General features: G+C 48.2%; 1 protein-coding gene across 7 annotated transcripts in view; it reads left to right on the top strand.

Moving 5' to 3' along the window:
- The window catches only part of LOC119336731 (ribonuclease E/G-like protein, chloroplastic), a 38,835-nt gene extending 17,621 nt beyond the window's left edge, over nt 1-21,214 (top strand). For 6 of the 7 annotated variants that reach the window (XM_037608805.1, XM_037608804.1, XM_037608808.1 and 3 more), the window contains 7 exons: nt 4,389-4,513; nt 7,103-7,250; nt 8,854-8,926; nt 15,298-15,410; nt 19,926-20,045; nt 20,367-20,522; nt 20,622-21,214. In XM_037608805.1, the coding sequence (XP_037464702.1) occupies nt 4,389-4,513; nt 7,103-7,250; nt 8,854-8,926; nt 15,298-15,410; nt 19,926-20,045; nt 20,367-20,522; nt 20,622-20,798 (912 nt within the window). In that variant the 3' untranslated portion in view covers nt 20,799-21,214. The other variant, XM_037608806.1, reaches the window with a different exon arrangement.
- Nucleotides 21,215-24,585: the final 3,371 nt, after the last annotated feature.

Here is a 24,585-nt window from a genome sequence, read left to right as displayed (position 1 = left end):
CATCGGGGTTGTATGTCCCTCGGTGCCCGATGAATCTTGATGTTGTTTTCTTCACTACCTCTGTCTCGCACATGGGCCGTTTCTCGGCGCTTGATGCTTGTTCACCTGTAACGTCGTACCATTCGGCGTCTTACGCAGGTTGTGCTGGTCGCTCTTCTGCGGCTCCTCCTGTGACCTCATATGGTGATTATTGCTCTACACTGACTCCTTCGCGACTTAACCTGTGAATGTCGCTCTTCCCCGACACCTTTGCGACTTTCACCGGCTGTACTAGTGCGTATGACTTCATCGTCTGCGCCTCACACACGTGTCTTCCCTTGGCCCTTGGTGCTTGTCTGCATACGGCCTCGTCTCCTCCACCGGCCTTTGTTAGTGCTACTGGTCATGCTACACCGTCACACTTAGCGGCTTCGACAGGTGGTGGTGGCCGCTCCTCTCCCGGTGCTACTATGTTGACTACTTCAGCTGTGTACTTCACTGAGGAGGAGATTGCGCGACTTCGCGCCCTGCTGATTGCCTCCGACTTTCTATTGTCGGGTGCATCTACGTCGAATTCTTCAGTTGAGCCCCTCACCGAGCAGGAGATTGTGCTACTTTGATGCCTGCTAGCTCCATCTTCTGGTTCTCCATTGACAGGTTCTACTGGTTTTGCTACTGACTCTTTGGCATTGTGAGACCACCTTCTATACAAGCAGGTACATCTCCGTGGATTCTTGATACTGGAGCATCTTTTCATATGACTCATGATTCATCCACTCTATCCTCTACTCGACCTCTTGATTCTGTTGCTCATGTTCTTACTGGTGATGGTACCTCTCCCGATTACTGGTCGAGGCATTCTTGGCATTTCATCTTTTCATGTTCTTGATGTTGCTCATGTTCCCCGACTTACCATGCAGCTCATTTCTGGTGGCCAGATTGTTGATTTTGGTTGTCGTGTCATTCTCGACTTTCACTATTGTTCCATTCTGGACCGTCATTCTGATGCTCTCCTTGGTGCTGGCCCTCGACATCGTGACTCTCAGGGCCTCTGGGAGCTTGACTGGCTTCATCTTCCGTCCGCTGCCACTGCTGCCAGTCGTTGCCAGTCTTCCCCCTCAGCTGCCTTGTCTACCAGCTCTTTTCAGTAGTGGCATCATCGCCTTGGTCACTTGTGTGGCTCTCGTCTTTCATCCTTAGTTCGACGTGGTCTTCTTGGATCCGTTTTTGGCGGTGTGTCTTTAGATTGTCAGGGTTGCCGACTTGGTAAACAGGTCCAATTACCTTATCCTCATAGCGACACTGTCTCAACGTCCTTTTGACCTTGTTCACTCTGATGTCCGGGGTCCAGCTCCCTTTGCCTCGAAAGGAGGTCATCGCTACTATATTATCTTTGTAGATGATTTCTCTCGATACACCTGGATATATTTTATGTCTTCTCGTAGTGAGGTGTTATCCATCTATAAGCATTTTGCTGCCATGGTTCACACTCAGCTCTCTATGCCTATTCGTGTGTTCTGTGCTGACTCTGCTGGAGAGTATATCTCCAAGATGTTGCATGGAGTCCTTGCTGAGCAGGGTATTCTTGCCCAGTTGCCATGTCCTGGTGCTCATGCTCAGAATGGCGTGGCTAAGCGCAAGCATCGTCACCTTCTTGAGACGGCTTTGCATTGATGATTGCCGCCTCTCTTTCACCTCACTTCTAGGCTGAGTCTGTCTCCACTTCCACCTATCTCATCAACCTTTAGCCATCCACTGCTCTGCAGGGTGGCATTCCTTCTGAGCATCTCTTTGATAGTTCTGATTATTCGGTGCTTCGTTTGTTTGGTTGTGTTTGCTATGTTTTTCTTGCCCCTCGTGAACACACCAAACTGTCCGTTCAGTTGAGTGTGTCTTCTTAGGTTATAATGATGAGCATAAGGGCTATCATTGTTGGGATCCAATTAGTCGTCGGATGCGTATTTCTCGGGATGTGACTTTTGACGAGTCTCGTCCCTTCTACCCGTGTCCATCTTCCTCGACCTTTTCAGTGGAGGATATATCTTTCCTCACTTTTTCTGACACACCTATCACTCCTGTTCAATCCTTGTTCGTCCGTCCTACTGCCCCTGCTTCTCCGACTGTTGCATATCCTACGCCACCATCTCCCATGATTTCCTCACCTCGCTCGTCACAGGATTCTGCTCCTTCATCCCCGGTGTCTTCTTCGTCACCCTCACCTATCTCGGTGATTCTTCCTTGCATTCTTCCATCTTTTCCTCAGTATTATACTCGTCGTCCGCGTAATGTGGATGTGTCTATTGATGTGCCATCTTCCTCATCTCATCAACCTACTTATGGCTTGCGTCCTCGTTCGCTTCCGCCTGTTGATCGACTTGGTTTTCCAAGCGCAAGCGCTGCTGTTCTTGAGCCGACTTCATATCATGAAGCTGTTGTTCATCCTGAATGGCAGTTTACGATGCCCGAGGAGCTTGCTGCTCTTGAGTGCACCGACACGTGGGATCTTGTTTCTCTTCCTCCTCGTGTCTGTCACATCACTTGTAAGTGGGTCTACAAGGTTAAGACCGGTCCTGATGGTTCTCTTGAGCACTACAAAGCTAGTCTTGTGGCTCGTGGTTTTCAACAGGAGCACGGTCGTGATTATTTTGAGACTTTTGCTCCTGTGGCCTAGATGACCACTATTTGTACACTTCTTGCCGTGGCCTCTGTTCGCCACTACTCTGTGTCTCAGCTTGATGTTAAGAATGCCTTTCTTAATGGTGAGCTGCGTGAGGAGGTTTACATGCAGCCACCACCTGGGTATTCTATTCCTGATGGCATGGTCTGCCGTCTTCGTCGCTCTCTCTTTCTGGCCTTAAGCAAGCTCCTCAAGCCTGGTTTGAGCGTTTTGCCTCTGTGGTGACAGCCACTGGTTTTTCAGCGAGTGCTCATGATCCAGCGCTGTTTGTCCACCTTCCTGCTCGTGGTTGGACTCTTCTTCTTCTCTATGTTGATGACATGATCATCACTGGTGACGACCCCGAGTATATTGCCTTTGTGAAGGCCCGTCTTAGTGAGCAGTTTCTTATGTCTCATCTTGGCCCTCCTTGCTACTTTCTTGGAATCGAAGTCTCTTCTACCTTTGATGGCCTTTTTATTTCCCGGGAAAAGTATATCCAGGATCTTGCTTGTGTTGCTCTTACAGATGAGCGCATTGTTGACTCCCATGGAGCTCAATGTCCACCTCCGTGATAATGGTGTCCCCTTGTTTGATCCAACACGTTATCATCATCTTGTTGGTAGTCTTGTCTATCTAGCTGTCACTCGTCCGGATATCTCTTATCCGGTCCATATTCTGAGTCAGTTTGTCTCTGCTCCCACTTCGGTTCACTATAGTCACCTCCGTCGTGTTCTCCGATATCTTCGGGGCACGATCTCTCACCGTCTGTTCTTTCCTCGCTCTAGTTCCTTGCAGCTTCAGGCTTACTCGGATGCTACGTGGGCTAGTGATCCCTTAGACCGCGGTTCACTTTCTGCTTACTTTGTTTTTCTTGGTGGTTCTCTCATTTGCCTGGAAGACGAAGAAACAGACTGCAGTTTCCCGTTCAAGTGCAGAGGCTGAGTTGCGAGCTATGGCTCTTTTGAAGGCAGAGGTGACTTGGTTACAGTGGTTACTTTAGGACTTTGGTGTTTCTGTCACTACACCTACCCTGCTATTGTTTGACAGTACAGGCGCTATTAGCATCGTGCACGATCCTATGAAGCATGAGCTCACAAATCATATTGGTGTTGATGCTTTCTATGTGCGCGCTGGTGTGCAGGATCAGGTTATTGCTCTTTAGTATGTGCCTTCCGAGTTACAGTTGGCGGATTTCTTTACGAAGCCCAGACTAGAGCGCAGCATGGTTTCTATCTCTTCAAACTCGGTGTTGTTTATCCACCATGAGTTTGAGGGTGGCTGTTAGAGTACTATTTATATAGCCATGTAGCCTTTTGTGTTTACCCCATTGTAAAAGGGGTTTTCTGCATATCCTACACCTGTACATGTATATATACTGGCCTATGGCCTCATGGGAATACAAGTTATGGCTGACCTAGTTGAGGTAGAGCTCCAGGCAGCAAAGGAGCGGGTCGCCAGCACAATCTATGAGTTCAACCACAGGCGTGCCTCCACTGTCCTACAAAGCATAATAATTAAATATGGATAGTTGTACTGTTAGCATATTAGTGTACCTTAAAACAACCTTAAAGCGAAAATGTACAATTTACATTTTACTGTCAGCATATTAGTGTTTCCTTGTGGATATAAAAGCAAAACATGTATTGTGTGTCCTACCTTTGTTACATTGAGGGATATTGTCCATTCTTAGTAGAAAATCACATTTTCCAGACCTGTTGATGTAAAAAAAAAGCTTTTCTTTCGTTTCTAGGTTACGGGCTATCTCCAAGAGGTTGCACCTGAGCTCTGCAATCGAGTCGACCTCTACGAGAAAAGAACTCCCATATTCGATGAATTTAAGATTGAAAAGGAGATCGACAATATTCTCTGCAAAAGGTATGATATCTCTTCCTGCATTACTGATGTTCGTTTTACAGCTGCTAATGTTTTTGCTTCCTGTGTGTAATATCTGGGAGCCATTCTACTGGAGAGCAAAATTGCATCTGTAACTGTATATTTGAGTTTGATAAGTAGCTTCAGTATGTCTGGACCAAGGAGCTGCTTTTGTGGAGTAGTGTGGATGTTATCTCTGTATTGCTGCAACCATAGCTTTTATCACTTCCTAACTAAGAACAAATTAATTTAATAAAAACCAATCCAAAGAGCAGAGTGCAACAACTACAGTGGCTTGGTGTCGTAGGTATTTCTGCGTAGAACTTGCTCAAAGAGTTAAGTTAACTTAGAAGTTGGTTTTGTAATAGCTGATCCATCATGGACCAAACAAGTCAATTGGCCCATGAACGAATTGACATTGGCACCCAAGGGAGCCAAGTTAAAAAAAGAAGGAAAAATGGCAGAAAAAGGAGGTTCCCTCAGGAATGAGTGAACTGTCCCAACCCTCTGGCCAGCAAGCAGCCAGCCCGGCGGCTCTGGCTCTGACCCAGGCACAACCTTCAAGAAGGATATCACTGAGAAAGGTGCGATCGTTCGGTTGTGCGTTGCCGAAGGTGCAGGCATCCCTGTGCTTCCAGATCATCCAAGATGTTAGGAGTACAGTACTAGCGAGGCCTTTTCGCCGCTCCTTGGAGGTTCTCTGCTTGGTTTCCAGCCACCAGTCGATGAGGGTCTCGCCAGGATCAGGCCCCCTGGAGGAGGTATGGAACCAAGGCATGACCTCATGCCAAATATCCCTGGCGAACAGGTAGTGGACCAGGAGATGCTCCATGATCTCCAAAGTTTGGGCGCAGAGCAGGCAAGCAGGATTATGTGGCAGCGCTTTGTGGGCAAAGGCGCTGCACATTCCAACAACGATCCAGACTGGCCAGCCAAAAATTGACTTTGTGAGGAGCCCATGTCTTCAAAGTAAGTTTCCAGGCACAACAGCGACAGACCCATGGAAGGTTGCCCTATAGCCTGGTCTGGCAGAGTAGACACCAGACTTAGTCCACCTCCAGACGAGGCATTCAGGCTCATCGAAGGGTTGGTAGGCTTGCCAGAGCGTCACAAACTCTCAGAGCCCCAACAAGGAAAGCTCAATCAGGATGTTGTCAATCCAGGCACCGTTGAGAAGCCCCTGGGCCACGGTGCGAATTTCACTTCGACGGTTAGGGATCTTGGCGAGGATGTCAGTTGATAATTTTGCCACCGCGCTACTGTCAAGCCTGCGGTCAGACCAAAACCGGCAAGAAGACTGCCCATTGCCAATGATAGGCACTTAGGTGTCCTGATCTTCCGATGAGAGGTACTCCTTTGATTTTATAGGAGTTGACTTTGACGATCCGACTACAATGTGTGTCGACGCTGTGCCATGCAATCGCTAAACCAACTCCAGAATTGTTATTGACCAAGCTATGAACAGCAATATGAGTATTGCGAATATGAGTTGGGGTTCTGAAAAGCGGTTCGCCGGCGGTCGTTGGACACATCAGTTTACACAAAGTTGCAGCAATGTCCTAGGGCGGTATTTATGGAGGGACAAAGGGGAAATTCGGCCATCCTTGGGAGCCAGAGGCGACGAAATCCACCATAAGTCGGCTTCCTCCACTTATACGGACTCTAAAAACTGCCCAAAAGTTAGGTGGCACAACATCTATGGATGATTATCGATGGAATTATGAGGTGTCATCTTGTATATTTCGTCCATGTCTTCATTCAGCGGCTGGTTTTCAGGGGTTCAAACACTAGTGTCCTTCTGATAATGACGGGATGTTAAGTAATTAACACATCAAGCTAACACACCAAAGTAAAGAAGCCCAGCCCATGTAACATTGTGGCCTGCCCATGTGTTTGTTTTGCCCCGGGCTGTGCCAATGGTCAATGTGATAGATCTGATCAATTGGTGTACCACGTCTCGCTGCAGGGAGTTTAGGAGGCCTACCGTTGCCTCCGCCGCTCGTCACGACGCCATCCACAATCGCATACTAGTACACAGTTGGACGCCAAGCGATTGGAGACCAGCTAGTATTCTGTTCGCCTGCAACAGCCACCACTTATTGAGTCACCAGCTTTTCGCATGTCTGTACCACAACTCTTGCCTGAAAGGATGGCAGAGGACAATGACGTCGTCAGCGTAAAGGGATTTAGCCAGGATTTGCCTATGAGGGTGAAGAAGCCAAAGTCCAGGGTAGGCTGAACCAAGCGGCAGAGGGTGTCGACGGACAGTATGAAGATTTACGGGGAAAGCGGGCCCCCCTTGCCACATGCCCTTCTGGTGCCAAATCGGTGCGCTGGGCATGCCGTTAACCAGGACCCTAGTATTGGCGTAGGAGCACAATATGCACAGCCAACCGCAGAATTTCTTGCCAAAACCATAGCGACAAAGAACCTTGAGGACGAATATTCAGGAGATCGAGTGAAACGCTTTGGTTAGGTCGAGCTTTAGCAGCTCCCGCGGCAACTTGAGCTGGTGAAGGAGCCACGCCGATTGATATTAGAGATGCTTATAAATTTCTGCCTTATTATATGATAGTGTTTCCTTTGTTGCAGGGTTGTGCTACAGAATGGGGGTTCTTTAATTATAGAACAGACTGAAGCTCTAGTTTCCATTGATGTGAATGGTGGCCACAGCATGTTTGGTCAAGGGACGTCGCAGGAGAAGGCTATTTTAGATGTCAATCTTGAAGCTGCAAAGCAAGTATGTGCTTTATGCTTTTGCTTTGCAGGAAAACAGTATATTTGCTTCCAAATTGTCTCTCAGAATCTATCTGTGTCATGAACTCATCCTTCTGTTGTGATTCACTTTCATTGCTTTATTAATTGCTACAGATGCAATTCATTGCACTTTGTCTTGCACGGCACAGGTTTGCTATGAAAATATTCTCTTGCTTCTTGTTATGAGTGAACGTATTTATGTGAAACTATCGACTTTGCAGTAGCACTTAAGGGATGCAGTTGGTGTATGTGCTAGAGCTGCTACTCCCCCGTTTATATATAAGGGGTGTTTGACTTTTCAGTCTCCAATGCATGATCTTGAGTACGATTTTTACTTTATAATATGCTTAAAAGATTTAGTAAAATGATATATGACATGCAAATATTTTGCAAGACAAATACAACAACATTAGTGGTCAAAGTTTTAAATAGTTGATCACATGTATACTTATGTGCCTTATGTTTTGAATACCGGTAGTATATCAGTAGTTTATACTTAGACCAGCGTCTGTCTGGGCTGTTGGTTGTGTTTGGCTGTTCTATTAATTTCATATTGTTAGCTATATATTAGCATCAGTGTATCACATGCTCATATCACAAATTTTCATTAGTTCTTTTTATGTTGGTTATCTAATCCCAAGGCAGGATGACCTAATGAGCGGGCTGCTCACACACACGTAGCTATTGCACATTCAAAAATAAATGCATCCCTTCTGGTAGAATGTAACATCAAATAATAGCGTAATGTTTGGAGTTTATCATTTTACGAGTGTTGTTGACTTACTGTCATTTAGGTGATTGTATTTTGAGAAGTGATATCTGTTTATGGTTCACAAAGGAATTGTTACTTATTTCATTTCAAGTACTCCCTCCGTCCAGAAATATTTGTCGGAGGATTGGATGTATCTAGACGTATTTTAGTTTTAGATACATCCATTTTTATGCATTTTTTCGACAAGTATTTCCGGACGGAGGGAGTACTAAATAAAAAATTCACTGTCTGATGGCACACATTTTACTTCATAACCTTCTGCTTTTTAAGATGAAATAGTGCATATTTCTCTTTTTTTTAGCTGGGACAATCAGCCTTCATCAGGATATTCTGTACTCCTCCGTTCATAATATAGTGCACGTTGGTTTTCTCAGAAGTTAAATTTCAGAAACTTTGACCAAGTTCATAGAGAAAATTATCTATATCTACTACCGGATATATACCATATGAAATATAATCATGATTAAAATAATGGTATTGATTTGGAATTCTAGACGCTGATAATTTTTTCCTATAAACTTGGTCAAAGTTTAAAAGTATGCCTTTGAAAAATCTAGTAAACACTATTTTGGAACGGAGGGAATACCATTTATTACTCAAATTATACTTGCATTGATATCCCTATTAGAAAATTGCTTTGCACAATGATACCATACCTGCAACTGGTACTTGTGTTTTGTGTAACCAGCAACCATACACACGCTATGGAGCAAGATAATAAATCTGGTTTGCATAGATTGATTGTATATTTGAAGTATGGAAGATTATTAAAGTACTGGACTTGATTGCTAATCTTGAAATTTCTTCAACACAGATTGCTCGCGAGCTGCGCTTGAGGGATATTGGTGGCATCATTGTTGTTGATTTTATCGACATGACGGACGATTGTAAGATATAGCTTCGACTCTGGTAGAACTAATAATGTCATGTAAATGGATACCCAGGATTGTGCATTTGTTTTACATATTCTCACTAAACTTGCATTTATGTTTTGCTTTATGTTGAACCGGTATGGGCCAAGCCCATCTAGCTTTGTCACTTAGGGCCCAAGCCCATGAGGAGGTGCTGACCTAGAAGGAGGCATCAGTCCTCCCGTTCCCAAGCTGAGCCGCCACACACACAGAAAAGGCTAACGAAAGAGGTGGGCTCCTGCGACTACAACATGGTATCAGACCTAGGCGGCAACGACGGGGCCTGACGGGAGTAGGGCGGCGACGGCGGACCTAGGAGGCGGAGTGGGCTCACCTCGGCGCGGGCTCCTCCCTCTTCCCCTCATTCCCTTCTTGTTCCCTCTCGCGGTTGTGCGCTGGCTGGCCTCTCGCAGCTGCAGGGGAGCTGCGCCAGTAGCTGCGTGCGAGTGAGGAAGACAAGGGGGCGGCGCGAGCTGAGGAGGTGCGCATGTGGAGGGGCTGTAGAGGGGACTGACAGGAGGTGTGCTGCTGGAACTGCTGCTGTGTGCAGCGGCTAAGTCAGAGGAGAGAAGTGTGCTGCAGCTGCCTGAAGCTGAGGTTGCTGTTGGTTGCTGTCCTGCTGCTGAGGAAGGAGAAGTGGGGCAGTGTTGTGCTGCTGATTGAAAGGGAACTGGAGACTGCTGATTCTGCAGAGGACTGTGTGCGGCTGTGCTTGCTGCTATTGTTGGCTGTGTAGGCTGTATCCGAAGATGAGTGAGCCAACAGGCCTTGCTGAGGCTTTCGAGAAGCTAGCTAAGATCCTTGAGGAGTCGAAATCTGGGGCCATCGTTCCTCGACAGGAAGTGGCTCAGAAGATCGAACTGTCGCCCATGGACATGAAGTTAGAGGGGGCTACCAATTATCTGAGCTGGTCCCGAAGGGCGTTGCTGGCTGTGGAACAGAAGGAGCTTGATGGGCACTTGTTGGGTGCTGTTGCTGAACCAGGAGACAAGACTACTGTGGAGGGAAAGAGATGGAAGGTCATAAACTCTGTGCTCATTGGCTGGTTGTTGAACTCGGTGGTGCCCCCCATTGGACGCTCTGTGGAGGGGCTATCCACATCCGCTGCGATATGGACGACTCTGTCCACCTTGTACTCGGGTAAGGGCAATGTCATGCTCATTGCTCAGATTGAGGGGAAGATCAGTCGGCTGCATCAAGGTGATGGCATGTCAGTGATGACATATGTGGCAGAGCTGCAGGCTTTGTGGGCAGAGCAGGATAACTGCGACCCTCTGGAACTCTATGATGCGGCTTGCATCGAGTCAGGGCGCAAGTGGATTGCACGCAGGCGTGTGCTGAAACTGTTGGAGGGGCTTAGAGGTTGCTTTCATGGCAGGAGGGCATCCCTGTTGCACCAACCTCTCCTGCCCTCTATTGAGGAGACTATTGCTGCAATGTCTCAAGAGGAGGTGCGGCTATCTCTTGAGCATGCAGACATGAAGGTTGTGCCGGCTTCGACATTTGCAGTCGCTGAGCGCATGGAGTGGAGCGATCCCAACAAATGTCATATCTGTGGGGAGGTAGGTCACTGGAAGTGGGCGTGTCCAACTCGTGGCAGAGGCAGGGGATACGACAGAGGGGGAACTGGTAGAGGCAGGCGTGGTATAGGCAGAGGTGGATACTCAGGGACCTCAAGGGGCCAGGCTTCTATGGGTAGAGGTGGCTACTCAGGACACTTAGGGGATCAGAGGGCTCACATGACAGTGGCAGGAGACATTGGGACGTCACAAGGCAAAGATGCAGCTGATGCTGACTATGGAGACTTTGCTCTCTGGGCCTCCACTGATGAAGGTAATCCGGATGAGGCATGTCTTGCTTCTAATGAGAGTGCTCCAGAGTGGGTTCTTGACTCTGGAGCATCTAAGCATGTTGCTAGTAATTCCTGCATGTTTGAGTCTTACCATAAGCACCCTCCGTCTCACAGGGGCACAATGCAAACTGCTGATGGCACAAACCAGCCTGTCATAGGGGTTGGCACAGTCAAGTGCACTCGGACCATCTCCCTATCCTCAGTGTTACATGTGCCAGCTTTTCCTGTCAATTTGGTCTCTTTCAGTGCTCTAATTGATCAAATTGACTGTCGTGTGATCCTTGACAAATTCGGTTGCGTGATTCAGGAGCGCCAGACGAGCCAGACGGTTGGGACTGGCACCAGGCGTAGGGGGCTCTGGTACATGGACCAGGAGGTGCAGCCGGACTTGGTGTGTGCTGCGACCATGGAGGACAAGGAGAAGGAGGCGATGATCCATCACTGTAGGATGGGACATGTATCTTTTGATAAGATGAGTAGAATCTTTCCGGATGTTATGTGTGGGATAGGCAAGGGCAAGTTGACATGTGATGCTTGCGAATATGCCAAACACACACGAGCCTCATATGTGGGCAAGGGGCTTAGGAGCATCTCTCCTTTTATGCTTATTCATTCGGATGTATGGAAGAGCCCAGTTGTATCAATGAATGGAATGAAATACTTTGTTACATTCATCGATTGCTATTCTCGTATGACTTGGATTTATATGATGCGTCACAAAGATGAGGTGTTTAGCTGTTTTCAGAATTTCCATGCCTTGGTGAAGAATCAGTTTCAGGTGCAGGTGCAGGTGATCAGGACTGACAATGGGACAGAGTATGTGAACAACACATTTGGGGCCTATTTGTCTGATCAAGGTATTCTTCATCAAACTACATGCCCAGACACCCCTCCTCAGAATGGAGTGGCAGAAAGGAAAAATCGGCATATTCTTGAGGTTGCTCGGTCATTGATGTTTACGATGAATGTGCCCAAATTCTTGTGGAGTGAAGCAGTTATGACAGCCACATACTTGATCAACCGGACACCATCAAGAATACTAAGCATGAAATCTCCGTGTGAGCTAGTATATGGAGAAACTAAGTTTGTTGTTCCCCCAAAGTTGTTTGGCAGTACTTGTTTTGTTCGAGATCACCGTCCTTCTGTTGGAAAACTTGATCCGCGAGCGGTGAAGTGTATTTTTCTGGGCTATTCTTCTAGTCAGCAGGGGTATAAATGTTGGTGTCCCTCAGAGAAACGCAGGTTTGTCAGTATGGATGTAACCTTCAGGGAGTCTGAGCCATTCTATGGTGAGCCAACAGATCTAAGTGTGTTGTTTCAAGGGCTTGACCATTTACACTCTGTGCAGGATGGTCAAGAGGGGGAGAAGGCTGTATCTCACACTCAGGAGGATTCTGTGGGCACTAATGATGTGCAGGTTCAAGTCCAGCCAATTGTGGGTACAATTCCGGTTGGTACTCTCACTGATGGTGATGTGCAGGTTCAGGTCCAGCCAACAGTGGGTTCCATTCAGATTGGTAATCTCCAGCTCCCTGTTCGAGATCGGTGGCAGAAGACCCCCCTAGTGTACTCTCGACGAGAGCCACAAGTGCCACAGGTGCATGACTCATCTGACACTCGTCTGGTATATTCTCGGCGGTAGCCACTTGTGCAGGAGGGGGAGCAACAAGTGCAGGGGGAGCAGTCAGTGTAGGGGGAGCAACAAGGCAGTGGTGCAAGCTCATCTGACACAGTGGAACCGCCTATTGCGTTGCGAAAGGGGACACGTGAAGCGGCACAGAAGGCTTTACCACCGGAGGTTTTTGATGATCATGATATCGGAAATGTTGTGTCTTATTAGGCTTTGTCTCCTTCCTATAGAGTGTTTGTTGCCTCTCTTCAAACTGTGTCAATCCCAAAGGATTGGAAGGCTGCAAAGCAAGATCCGAAGTGGCGTGAAGCGATGATAGAAGAGTTGGAAGCACTGAGGAAAAACAAGACATGGGTGCTAACTACATTGCCGACAGGAAAGAAAGCAGTGAGTTGTAAGTGGATCTATACAGTGAAGCAGAATCCTGAGGGGAAGGTGGAACGGTATAAGGCCAGATTGGTCGCCAGAGGATATAGTCAAACTTATGGAATTGACTATGACGAGACGTTTGCTCCAGTGGCAAAGATGAACACAGTAAGGATATTGGTTTCCTGTGCTGCAAACTTTGGGTGGAAATTGCATCAATTAGATGTCAAGAATGCCTTCTTGCATGGTGAGTTGCAGGAAGAAGTGTACATGGAGATACCACCAGGTTTTGGTACTTCACAGACCACGGGGAAGGTATGTAGGCTGAAGAAATCCTTGTATGGACTGAAGCAATCGCCGAGGGCTTGGTTTGATAGGTTCAGACGTGCTGTCCGTGCTATGGGGTATGGTCAATGTAATGGTGACCACACGGTGTTCTACAGACACTCACTCTCTAATCGAAAGATCACCATTCTTGCAGTTTATGTGGATGACATTATCATCACCGGAGATGATGAGGAGGAAATAAAGAGATTGAAGGGGTGTCTGAGCTATGAGTTTGAGGTGAAGGATTTGGGCAACTTAAAATACTTCCTTGGGATTGAAGTGGCCCGGACAGAGAAGGGAATATCTTTGTGCCAAAGGAAATACACCTTGGATCTCTTGAGTGACATGGGCATGATGGGATGTCGTGCAGCCCCTACGCCGATTGAACAAAATCATCAAGTGACAGCTCAGTCAGGCGAGCTGGTGAATAAGGAAGATTATCAGAAACTGGTTGGGAGGTTATTGTACTTGTGTCATACCAGGCCTGACATTACGTATGCCGTGGGTGTGGTGAGCAGATACATGCATGAACCAAGGAGTGGGCATCTTGATATTGTGCACAGAATTCTGAGATACTTGAAGGGGACTCCGGGTAAAGGGTTGTGGTTTGCGAAGAGTGGACATCTTGAGGTGGATGGCTATAGTGACTCTGATTGGGCCAGTTGTCAAGATGATAGAAGATCAACTTCTGGCTACTGTGTGTTTGTGGGAGGAAACTTGGTGTCATGGAGAAGCAAGAAACAGGCTGTTGTGTCTAGATCAACAGCAGAAGCCGAGTATAGAGCATTATCTCAAGGGTTATGTGAGATGCTCTGGGTGAAGTACCTACTGAGCGAGTTGAAACTTCTGAGGAAGGGACCCTTGAAGGTGTGGTGTGACAATCAGTCAGCTATTGCCATTGCTAATAACCCAGTTCAGCATGATAGGACAAAACATGTGGAAATTGATCGCTTCTTCATTAAGGAGAAACTTGATGCTGGGATCATCAGTCTTACTCATGTCAGCTCTGGGCAACAGTTTGCAGATTGCTTGACAAAGGGACTGGGAACGAAGGACTGTAACTTGGCATGTGACAAGATGGGGATGATAGATATCTACCACCCATCTTGAGGGGGAGTGTTGAACCGGTATGGGCCAAGCCCATCTAGCTTTGTCACTTAGGGCCCAAGCCCATGAGGAGGTGCTGACCTAGAAGGAGGCATCAGTCCTCCCGTTCCCAAGCTGAGCCGCCACACACACAGAAAAGGCTAACGAGAGAGATGGGCTCCTGCGACTACAACACTTTATTTATTTATTTTTTCTGCCAGCCCGTTGATACTTGACTATCTTGTACAATTTTATATCGTATACTAGTATCATTTGTGCAGCCTGATGTTTTAGAATTTACTAGAATGCAGTCTCATTGAATATCATTCTGTGACTTGTACCTTCTCATGTTTTCACATGCTAGGGTAAAATTACCTAGCAAATGATGTTGCTTATTGATGTTAAACTGCTAGATTGTTTTGTAAAAAATCAAGTATAAGATTTCATTTAACGGCATTCTTTTATTAGTGAACAGTATTTTACGTTTTGTACTCAAACACTTGCATATCATTACTCCTGCCAGTAAGATTCAGTCTGGTGTTTGTCCTACAAATTCTTCTTCTTTACCTGTTAAGTTGTTATATGTAACTGGATGCTGGTAAATTTGGTTGGATTTTCAACAAAAAATTGATTAAATGTTGGTCAGTATATCTCTATAAGAATATTTGGCATCTGATCTGGATACTTTGCAAAAGTTAGGAATTGTTTGGCTAGATTTTTGTGTGTGCCATCATTTCTCTTCTGACAGGAAATTCACGATTTGTAATTTAAAAAGTGCATTCTGTTCAAAACTGAATCTTCATGGAATTTTAAGAGCTTTGCTTATGCTCTGAATTAAGGCCACTACAGGTAATAGAGAACACCGCTTTTACTTGTACCATTTATGCATCCTGCATAGTTGGTTAAATTGTTAGCTGACATCGTGGCCAATCTGTTATGGCATTCCCATTTTTCTTCTGATGGTTGAGACAAATTCCTTCCTGGTTATTTAATCAATGTTTCTTGCACTTAATGATGTGCATAAGATTATGTGTATTTTCCTGCTCCTTTTTTTTATCCTTGATCTAATCTAGCATTTTCCCTCAGCAAACAAAAGATTAGTCTATGAAGAAATGAAGAAAGCAGTAGAAAAGGACCGCTCAACCGTTGGTGTTTCAGAATTGTCAAAGCTAGGTTTGATGGAAATAACTAGAAAAAGGGTAATGTGCTACTGACACTTTGCCAGCATGCTGACACTATGTTCTTGTATACTGGAAACTTCAATTTTCATAAGAGCGCAATAAATCTTGTTGGTTGTTACTTGGAGTTATCAGTGGCAAACTCGTAATTGCTTGGATCACTTTGGCAGCATGCTGACAGTTATCCAAGAGGTTCCCATTAACATGATGTTATGACTGGCATGTTAGGGGCTTAGCCCAGTTAGTTGGGCCCAATCGTTATTAGGGGCTTAGCCCAATTATCATTATTAGGGACTTGGGAGTCAAGTAAACCTCTCTATATAAGGAGAGGAGATGTATCAATCTAATCGAGCAAAGAAGCAATCGTATTTGCTCGGCTTCCTTAGGGAGCCGGGAGACCTAACCCTAGCGGCCTCCTTGCCTGCGCCATCTCCCTCTCAGCCGCCGCCTTCTCGCGCACGACGGCGCCCAACCGCCGGCGGCCGCGAGTTCACCCACGACCAGCTCCCTCCTTCCCTACAACCTCCGGCCTAGAGCCGATAAAACCCTAGTTTCTACCAGTTTGGTATCAGGTAGCTCAGTTCCGATCATGTCTTCGCCGCCGCCCACCCCGTCGCTTCCGCTGCCGACCGGCACCACCGCGCCGCTGCCAATCTCCACCGCGCCGCTGCCCTCCCCGTCCGCGCCGCTGGTCGCATCCTCTGGCGCCGCCACCTTCCACCGCACCACTGGCCGCCGCCTACACCCCGGAGGAGATCACCGGGGTCCTCAACGACCTCGTCACAGCCGTCCAGGAAATCTGGTTGTACCCGACCAGCCCCTATGGGCCGCCGCCGCCCCTGCCGCCGACCGCCGCCACCGGGCCGCCGGCCCTACCGTGGTATTTGCCGCATATAGGGGCCTCCACGGCGTTCGCTGGGACGCTGCCCGCAGCCGCCCGGCAGTGGCCGCAGTGGCCGGCGCCGGTTTCCGACCTCCTGTGCCCATCGCCGCCTCCGCGCCGCCGTGGCTGCCGTGGCAGCCGCCGCACCAGGCGGCCTTCGCCACGCTCGCCGGGCCACTGCAACAGCCGATGCGGCTGCCATCCCTCGCCACCACCGCCCAGCCCTGGCTGCAGTGGCAGCCGCCACTCCTGGCGGCCTCCGCCGCGCCTGGTGCTCCGCCGCAGCAGTCGCTGCCTGGCGCAACACCGCAGCAGCTGCTGCAGCTGGAGCAGCCACCGCCGGTCAGCTTCGGCCCCGCATCGACCGCGCCGGCGGGAGTTCCGCTCCACCAAGTCCGGTTCCCATCCTCGCCATCCCCGCTACCGGCTTGGTTGCCGAGTCGTCGTCTCAGCCGGTCTACATGATGGCCTCGGGACCGCCGCACGTGCCGTCACACCAGGCGCAATACGACGGGTCCTCCAGTTCCACGGGTCCCTACATTGGCCTTGACGCGACGCAGTTCCACGGGGGCTCCCCTGTGATCACCGACTCAGCGCCGCTGCTCCACACCGCTGAGCCGTACCCCCACGACGGTCATACCCAGACGGCGCCGCGCTTCGCCACCTACGACGGCACCGAGGACCCCCTCAACTGGCTTAATCAGTGTGACCAGTTCTTCCGGGGGCAACGTACGCTCGTGTCGGACCGCACCTGGCTCGCTTCATATCACCTCCGAGGCGCCGCACAGACTTGGTATTACGCTCTCGAGCAGGACGAGGGCGGCATGCCTCCTTGGGAGCATTTTTGCGAGCTCTGCCTCCTTCGCTTCGGGCCGCCGATACGCGGGAGCCGGCTGGCGGAGTTGGGCCGTCTTCCCTTCACCTCTACGGTGCAGGACTTCACCGACCATTTTCAGGCCCTGGCGTGACGGCTCGCCAGCGGGCTGAGCTCTTCGTTGGCGGTCTGCCGGATCATATCCGCGTGGACGTGGAGCTGCGGGGACCCCAGGACCTCCAGACGGCCATGTACTACGCCCGCATGTTCGAGCGCCGCGCGGTGGCCATCCAGCAGGCGTCACCGCCCCGGGCCGCTGGGCCGCCACCCTGGCCGGACGTTCCAGCGCAGGGTCGTCTTGCTCAGGCTTCCGCGTCACCCCTCGCCGCGACGGTGGCACGCCCGTTCCGCCGGCTCACACAGGCCGAGCAACTCGAGCGTCGCCGCCAAGGGTTGTGCTTCAACTGCGACGAGCCCTACGCGCCCGGCCACGTCTGTCGGCGACTCTTCTACCTGGAGGTTGCGGACTACATTGAGGAGGACGCCGCTGCAGCCGGGCTCGGCGACCTGCCCGCCCTAGCTGCCACGGAGGTGTTTGGCGACGGTTGATCACCTCAAGGAGTTCTGCAAGCGCTTTCCCGCCTTCCAGCTCGAGGACGAGCTGTTTGTGCAGGCGGGAGAAATGTTATGACCGGCATGTTAGGGGCTTAGCCCAGTTAGTTGGGCCCAATCTATCTTATCGTTGTTAGGGGCTTAGCCCAATTATCGTTATTATGGACTTGGGAGTCAAGTAATAAACCTCTCTATATAAGGAGAGGAGATGTATCAATCTAATCAAGCAAAGAAGCAATCATATTGCTCGGCTTTCTTAGGGAGCCGGGAGACCTAACCCTAGCCGCCTCCTTCCCTGCGCCATCTCCCTCTCAGCCGCCGCCTTCTCGCGCATGACGGCGCTCAACCGCCGGCGGCCGTGAGTTCACCCACGAGCAGCTCCCTCCTTCCCTACAACCTCCGGCCTAGACCCGGTAGAACCCTAGTTTCTACCACATGAACACATATTTATTGTCCATTTTCCTTTTAAAATTGAAGACATAATTAGGTGAGGTATCCTGAACTGATTAATCACCCATCGTTCTGATCCACGATTTGCCTGACCTATGCTCTCTAGGGTGCAAACTCTGACTAAAAATGACATAGTTTTAATGAGAATGCCTTCTGGACATCATCATTCCACCACCAGGTATCCTTAGCTTCGCTTCTCCTTCCCCTGGACACTCCAAAGTCCTCCGAGGCCACCTTACGGATGCAAGTCCGCCATCTTCATCCACACATTGTCTGCATCCCCTCCTTCCTCCCAAGGGCCCTCCTTAATGACCCTATCCTTGAACGCCTGAGCTACCTCCCCCTTGAGCTTCCACCACCTCGTTCTAGTAACTTTGGCACACTTATCCCACTGGACACGAATACGGAAGCGGAAGTCAGCAACCACCAGCTTATGCTGAGGGACAACACTCTCTCCAGGTATCACCTTACAATCTAGGCACGCTCGCCTATCTTCTCTTCTCGAGAGGATGAAATCAATCTGGCTAGAGTGTTAGCCACTACTAAAAGTCACCAGATGTGATTCTCTGTTTTTAAAGAGGGTGTTAGCTACGATCATGTTGTAGGCTAGAGCAAAGCTTAAGACATCTTCTCCTTCTTGATTCCTGATGCCATAGCCAAAGCTCCCATGGACCCCTTCAAAACCTGTGTTAGATGTACCCACGTGGCCATTGAGGTCTCCTCTTACGAAGAGCTTCTCGCTAATCGGTACACTCCTCACCATGTCCTCCAGGCCTTCCAAGAACTCCCTCTTGGTGTTCTCATTGTGGCCTACTTGCGGGGCATACGCGCTGATAAGATTGAGAACTAAGTCACCAACTACCAGCTTGACCAGGACAATCCGGTCCCCACGGAAGCTGACAATGGTGTGCAAACTCCAGCAAGGTGATTCGCCACCGTTCTCGGTGCGGAAGACACCCATGGCTCAAGCGCCATGCGATTTTCCTGGTGGTCGCGTCGCCGAATTCGATGGCTTCACCACAGATCATGGGCCTCCAGCTTCACCCTCATGAGGAGGCTCCAATCCTCATATTTTCTCCTGAGTTAGCTGCAGGAACACCGCGCCGTTGACTTCCTTCACCCCGCGCTGGATGGCAACCTCTGGTCCATCATGGCGCCCCCTGCACCTTGGCTGCGTGGAAGGCGAACGACGACTATAGACATGCTGCTGTGTGCTGCGACTGATGCGGCCACCCACTGAAGCTAACATGGTCTTGGATCAGCACCTTGCTTTCATATCGAATGTTAGAACTCAGGCTGAGATAGAGAGGCAGAGGGAAGCTGGAGCTGAACACAGGATAGTGTTTTTCTGAAGCTGTTGCTTGTATTGCTGCCCTGGGGCCTATAGATAGTGGGCAAGTCGATTGCCAATGCTAAACCGACCATGCAGCTCTAGCAGCTGCTAGTACCACTACTAGCTGCCTGCCTGCATATTTTTTGGGACAGAGGGAGTACATACTAAGAAAGCTCGAGCGGACCTACACTAATAATAGCCAAGTAAATACAACATAAAGATTACAGCTAACATCAACTGTCTTTTCTCTTTGAAAATAAGGTTGTAACTGCTTAGTCATCAGTAGTTTCTGAATGTTCTTGTTTTTTATTTTAATGGTGAAATTATGTTCGTGTAGCAACATACTTACTACTGTTATTTGTTTATTACTTTTGAGTCATCCCGACACCCCTCCTTTAAATTATCATGTTGCCAGTAATGTTGATATGCCTGGTTGGTATGCAGGTTCGACCAAGTGTTACTTTCATGATCAGCGAGCCTTGTCCATGTTGCCATGGTATTGGTCGTGTTGAAGCTCTTGATACGTCCTTTTCTAAGATAGAACGTGAAATCTGTCGACGCCTGGTAAGTCCTACAGACAATGCTTGTTTGTTATCCGTCCTCAGTTTATGGCTTTAGTTTGTGTTACACTATCGAAATGAATGCTCACACCTGGATGTAGCTAATTTTCTAGAGATAATTTGAAACAATACTGATGACCCATGGAATTGAAAGCGCATGTTTCTTTAGACAATTTGGCATTATGATAAACCTTTTTCTTCTGGATGCACATACGATCTCCTTGTATAGCCAAAATTCAAGACAACTTCAGATCGTGATGTACTCAGTGTTTTAGTCACAGTTATTGACAAGGAATGTTTGTCTTAAATCTTCTCCAATGAACAGGCCGTCTCTGGTCATAAATCAGATCCAGAGAAACCAAAATCGTGGCCAAGATTTTTGCTTAGGGTGGACCATGAGATGTGCACGTACTTGACATCAGGCAAAAGGACTAAATTAGGGATCCTTAGTAGCTCCCTCAAAGTTTGGATTTTGTTGAAGGTATAACATGCCATGCGTTTCTTTATCCATTTACACCCTCCATGAATCTTCAATAATGATAAACTTAAGCGAACTCATTTTGAAATGAAAACAATCCAGATTGCTCGAGGTTTTACACGGGGTGCATTTGAATTGCTACCATATTCTGATCAGAAGGACACAGATGAGCAGAAGGAATTATCACCAGAGTCACCACCTCCAAGGGAAGCAGGAAGACCGAGACTGTCTGTTTTTCCTATAAAGAAATGGATGAGCCGTGCAAAGCGAGCCAAGTGAATATCTTGCAAAGATGAGACGAACTTTTTTTCAAAGAGCTGAACTGAATCCCAGATTGACAAGGGGTGATTTTCCGAGGGCTTTGCTGTGTTCCAACGGTGATCCCAACAGCGGATATTCATGTTTGCCTGGCTAAAGTTTGGGCAACTACTGTCCTTGATTTTGTAGTTGCCACTCAGTGAAGTTTAACGTGAAATGTGGGAAGATTGTAGGACGCAATGAAATTAGATTGTGTGAAAGCTGTGGGGGCAGAGCATAGTTACGTAGTTGTTGTATCACCCTAGTCAGATTTTTTGTTTATTTATTCAATCATTGTTAAAATATGAAATGATAGGATTCGGAACAAAGACGCAGAATAAACAATTTTACTGTTAAATATCATATGGCGGCGAGCCGCCCTTGCTGGCGGGTGATCATATTGAATTTCACGGCAGCTGACACATCGAACACATATCATTTGTTAGCTTTGAGAGTCGTGTGGGTTAACTAGATAAACTAGACGATGCCTCCTGCAATTCCACGGAAATCGTATCAAAACAAATGTATAAGTAGGTGCTTATAAGGGAGTGCTTAGAACTCATTTAGATGAGATATAGCTTCTGACAGCCCACTCGTTCGCACCTTCCACTCGACTTTTCGTTCAGAGTTTCTTAGTTGACTGTTTCGTTCACATTCGATAGGATATCGACCAGGATTAGGTTCGTTTGATAGGTTGTACTTCCCCATCCCAAAATAAGTGTCGTCGATTTAGTATACGACACACGGAGAGTTATCTTAAGTTGGCTAGTTACTGTGTGTATATGTTTTCTACAACCTATGCTTGAGGTACCTTGCTTCTTTCTACTCCCCCAAGGAAGACCCCTTAGCACCGGCACCCCAGTGTGGCGCCAGGGGATCAGATCCCAGCGTCGCCAGCCCCCATCCCACAACGAAAGATCTTGCTGTCGCTGTCGCTGGCGTTGGCCGTCGTGGCGGCGACACCCGGTGCAAGGCACTGAGGCAGGAGGAGGCGGCGGCAACCACTCGAGGCGGCTGAGGCACCTCGGGCTGGGGGCTTTGCACCGCGGCCAGGGCGGCTCCCTGGCCGTGCAGCGGCAACCGACAACCCCATGGTTGGTGGTACTGGCGATGGTGGGCATGGCGGCTGCCATGGATCTGGATCTCACCCAGATCCGTCGTTGATTCTTCACGTGGATGGTCGGCGGTGCGATGAGGGCTCCGGTGAGGGGAGAGGATCTCCGCCGGAGTACCGGCGGCGGCGTCCATCTTCATGGCGAAGCTCCGCTCGGTTCTAGCCAGCCGCGAGATCGGGACGACACGGCTTCCGGTGAAAATTGCATCTGACTGCAGTCTTGGCTGACGATGGCGGCATCTTTAACGTCGTTTCCTTCTCGAGGCATTGTTGTTGAAGGTCACGTCAACTCGATCGGGATGTTCTGAGGGAAACCCTAGATCTGGGTCTACCGGATCGGACAATGACGCCGCCTTCGGTGTTGTTCTCTCTCTTGGGGGCATCGTTTTGGAGCAAGTACTGGCTGGAGGGGACAAGAGGAGTGGTGTTACATCTACCGCAAGATCGACAAGCATGACGCTGTGGTGTTTCGGCGACGGGTGCGTGTGGATGGATACGTGCAGGATGGTGGCGTTTTCTGGCGCCGTGGTGGCGTCAACGGTAGGCCTGACAAGGTCGGTGCGTCAGTATCTGCTCTGGAGATGGATAGGTGGAAGACAACCGCGACAACCTTTGAGAGTGCGCTGGATCGATGTGTGACCCAGTCCGAGCATTGTGGCTTGGCTGGTGCATCCGGCGTTAGATGTTAGGTTTTGGCGCGATGTCTGATTGGTATTCGGCTCAGACATTCGGCACCCCTTCATCAAGAGGATTGGAGTAGCCACAGGTGTTACCAAGATGGTGACTTCAGGCTTGGTGGTGTATTACTTTATAAGGTCTTTGTGAATAATTAATAAAATGGTTACACGCATCGTCTATATGCAGAGGCCAAAGGTATATCCTCGTTTTTAAAAAAAAAAATGCTTGAGGTACCACAAGTTAACTAGCCGAGTTGGGTACAGTTTGACTGTTATCTGTGGGAGTTGGATCTCTGCATATTGGATCTGAATAGTTGAGCATAGGTCTCATTAGTAGTTCCTGCATTATGAATGAGAGAAAAAAGATTCAATAATTTAAAAGAACACAACCTGGTTTTAAGTGCTAAAAAGGAAAATACACAAGCTGATAAGTATAGTTTAGAAATGGGCTACATAGAGAGTTGTACCATGTCCTCCTTTCGTACAATGTGCATTTTTGAATTGGTCTGTATTAAGCATTTTTGAGTAACAATCTAGTGCATAGGATTCATCCAGCTGCCAGGCATCACTGAGACGGTTTAAGTTTTTTGATCGACCCATATATCATCAAGTTGGAATATTCATTGGCTGCAAAAGGTACAAAGAAAAAGAAATCAGACCAAAGCAATCGAGTAAAAAAAATTATGTGAAGATAAATAACATTAGACCGAAAGGTATATAAGCAGTAGTGTAGTTGTCAAATCAGAAGCCACACAAGACACACAAGACACAATTATAGTTACCTGGTTTCCAAATAAGGAAGCACTGAAATCATTGTTTTGTACTCCCTCCGTCTCATAATGTAAGACGTTTTTTGACACTACACTAGTGTCAAAAAACGTCTTACATTATGAGACGGAGGGAGTAAAATTCAATTTGAGTTGCTGTGGAATAGATAACTTTTTTAGAAGGCATTTGCTTTGTTTCATGAACAACTGCTGCAGAAGTGAATTTTTGCATCAATTTTTGCACTTTTGCTGCTTTGTCTCTCTAGACATTCTGCTTCGTAGTCTTCTAGGAGTTTAACCATCATTGGATCTGACACTGGAGTTCCAAATCTGTTACCCTATTTCCTGATCCATTATTCAAAATCTTTTGGGCTATTGCTATAGAGAAATGGAGAGTTGCTTTTAGAGTTTGATGACCAAGGTTCAGTATGAGTTTGATGACCAAGGTTCAGTATTTGAATAAGCAGCTCTGGAAGGACCAAAGGTTGGCTTGAAGAATAGTAATCAACCATTTTGGAGTGAGGATCATATTGAAAGCCATGAGTTATAGCACTGAAGGAGGGTATATCAGTGAGTACGGTTCTGTTCATTTTGTCACTTGTGGTACTGTGTCGGTGTATTAAAGTTTGGGTCTTTTAGTACCCCAGACTTGTGCACAGGCAGTAGCAACCTTCCCGCTGGCAGGGCTTGCCGTAGGAGAGCTGAGGACAAGCACTAAGACAAGTTGATAAACTATGAAGAAGTCATCCAAGCATATGGTCGAAAGGTACTAAGGAAGTGTACTGAAGATCAAGGCTGGAGTTGCCGGCAAGATCCTTACCGGCAAGCAAACGAAGACTCGACAAGCTCCGTGCCCGGCAAGATCCCACTACCTTGCCAGCGCTCCACCTCAGCGACCAGCTCGTCGCTTGTCAATAGGTGTCGAGCGGGCATGTAGTTAGGTGAACTTTGTCTGGGCACGTGTCAGCTCGCCATCAAAGATACAATTTTAATGACACCCATCCACGAGCGTGTCAAGAAAATACGAGGTAGCTGGGTGAACGACACACAAGGAGAGACGATTCTTGCCGTTGAGCTTCATCAACGTGACACCTCACAGCGCATTTAATGCATGTGTCCTAACCCGTCAGAGTTAGATACTTGGCAGTGTAGCCACTATTTACCTTATGTAAAGACCATTTTGCCACTATGATGAGCCCCTTCTCTACAAA

Source organism: Triticum dicoccoides, chromosome 7B, assembly GCF_002162155.2.
Source record: "Triticum dicoccoides isolate Atlit2015 ecotype Zavitan chromosome 7B, WEW_v2.0, whole genome shotgun sequence".
NCBI lineage: Eukaryota > Viridiplantae > Streptophyta > Magnoliopsida > Poales > Poaceae > Triticum > Triticum dicoccoides.
This window is presented reverse-complemented; position numbering and strand designations above follow the sequence as displayed.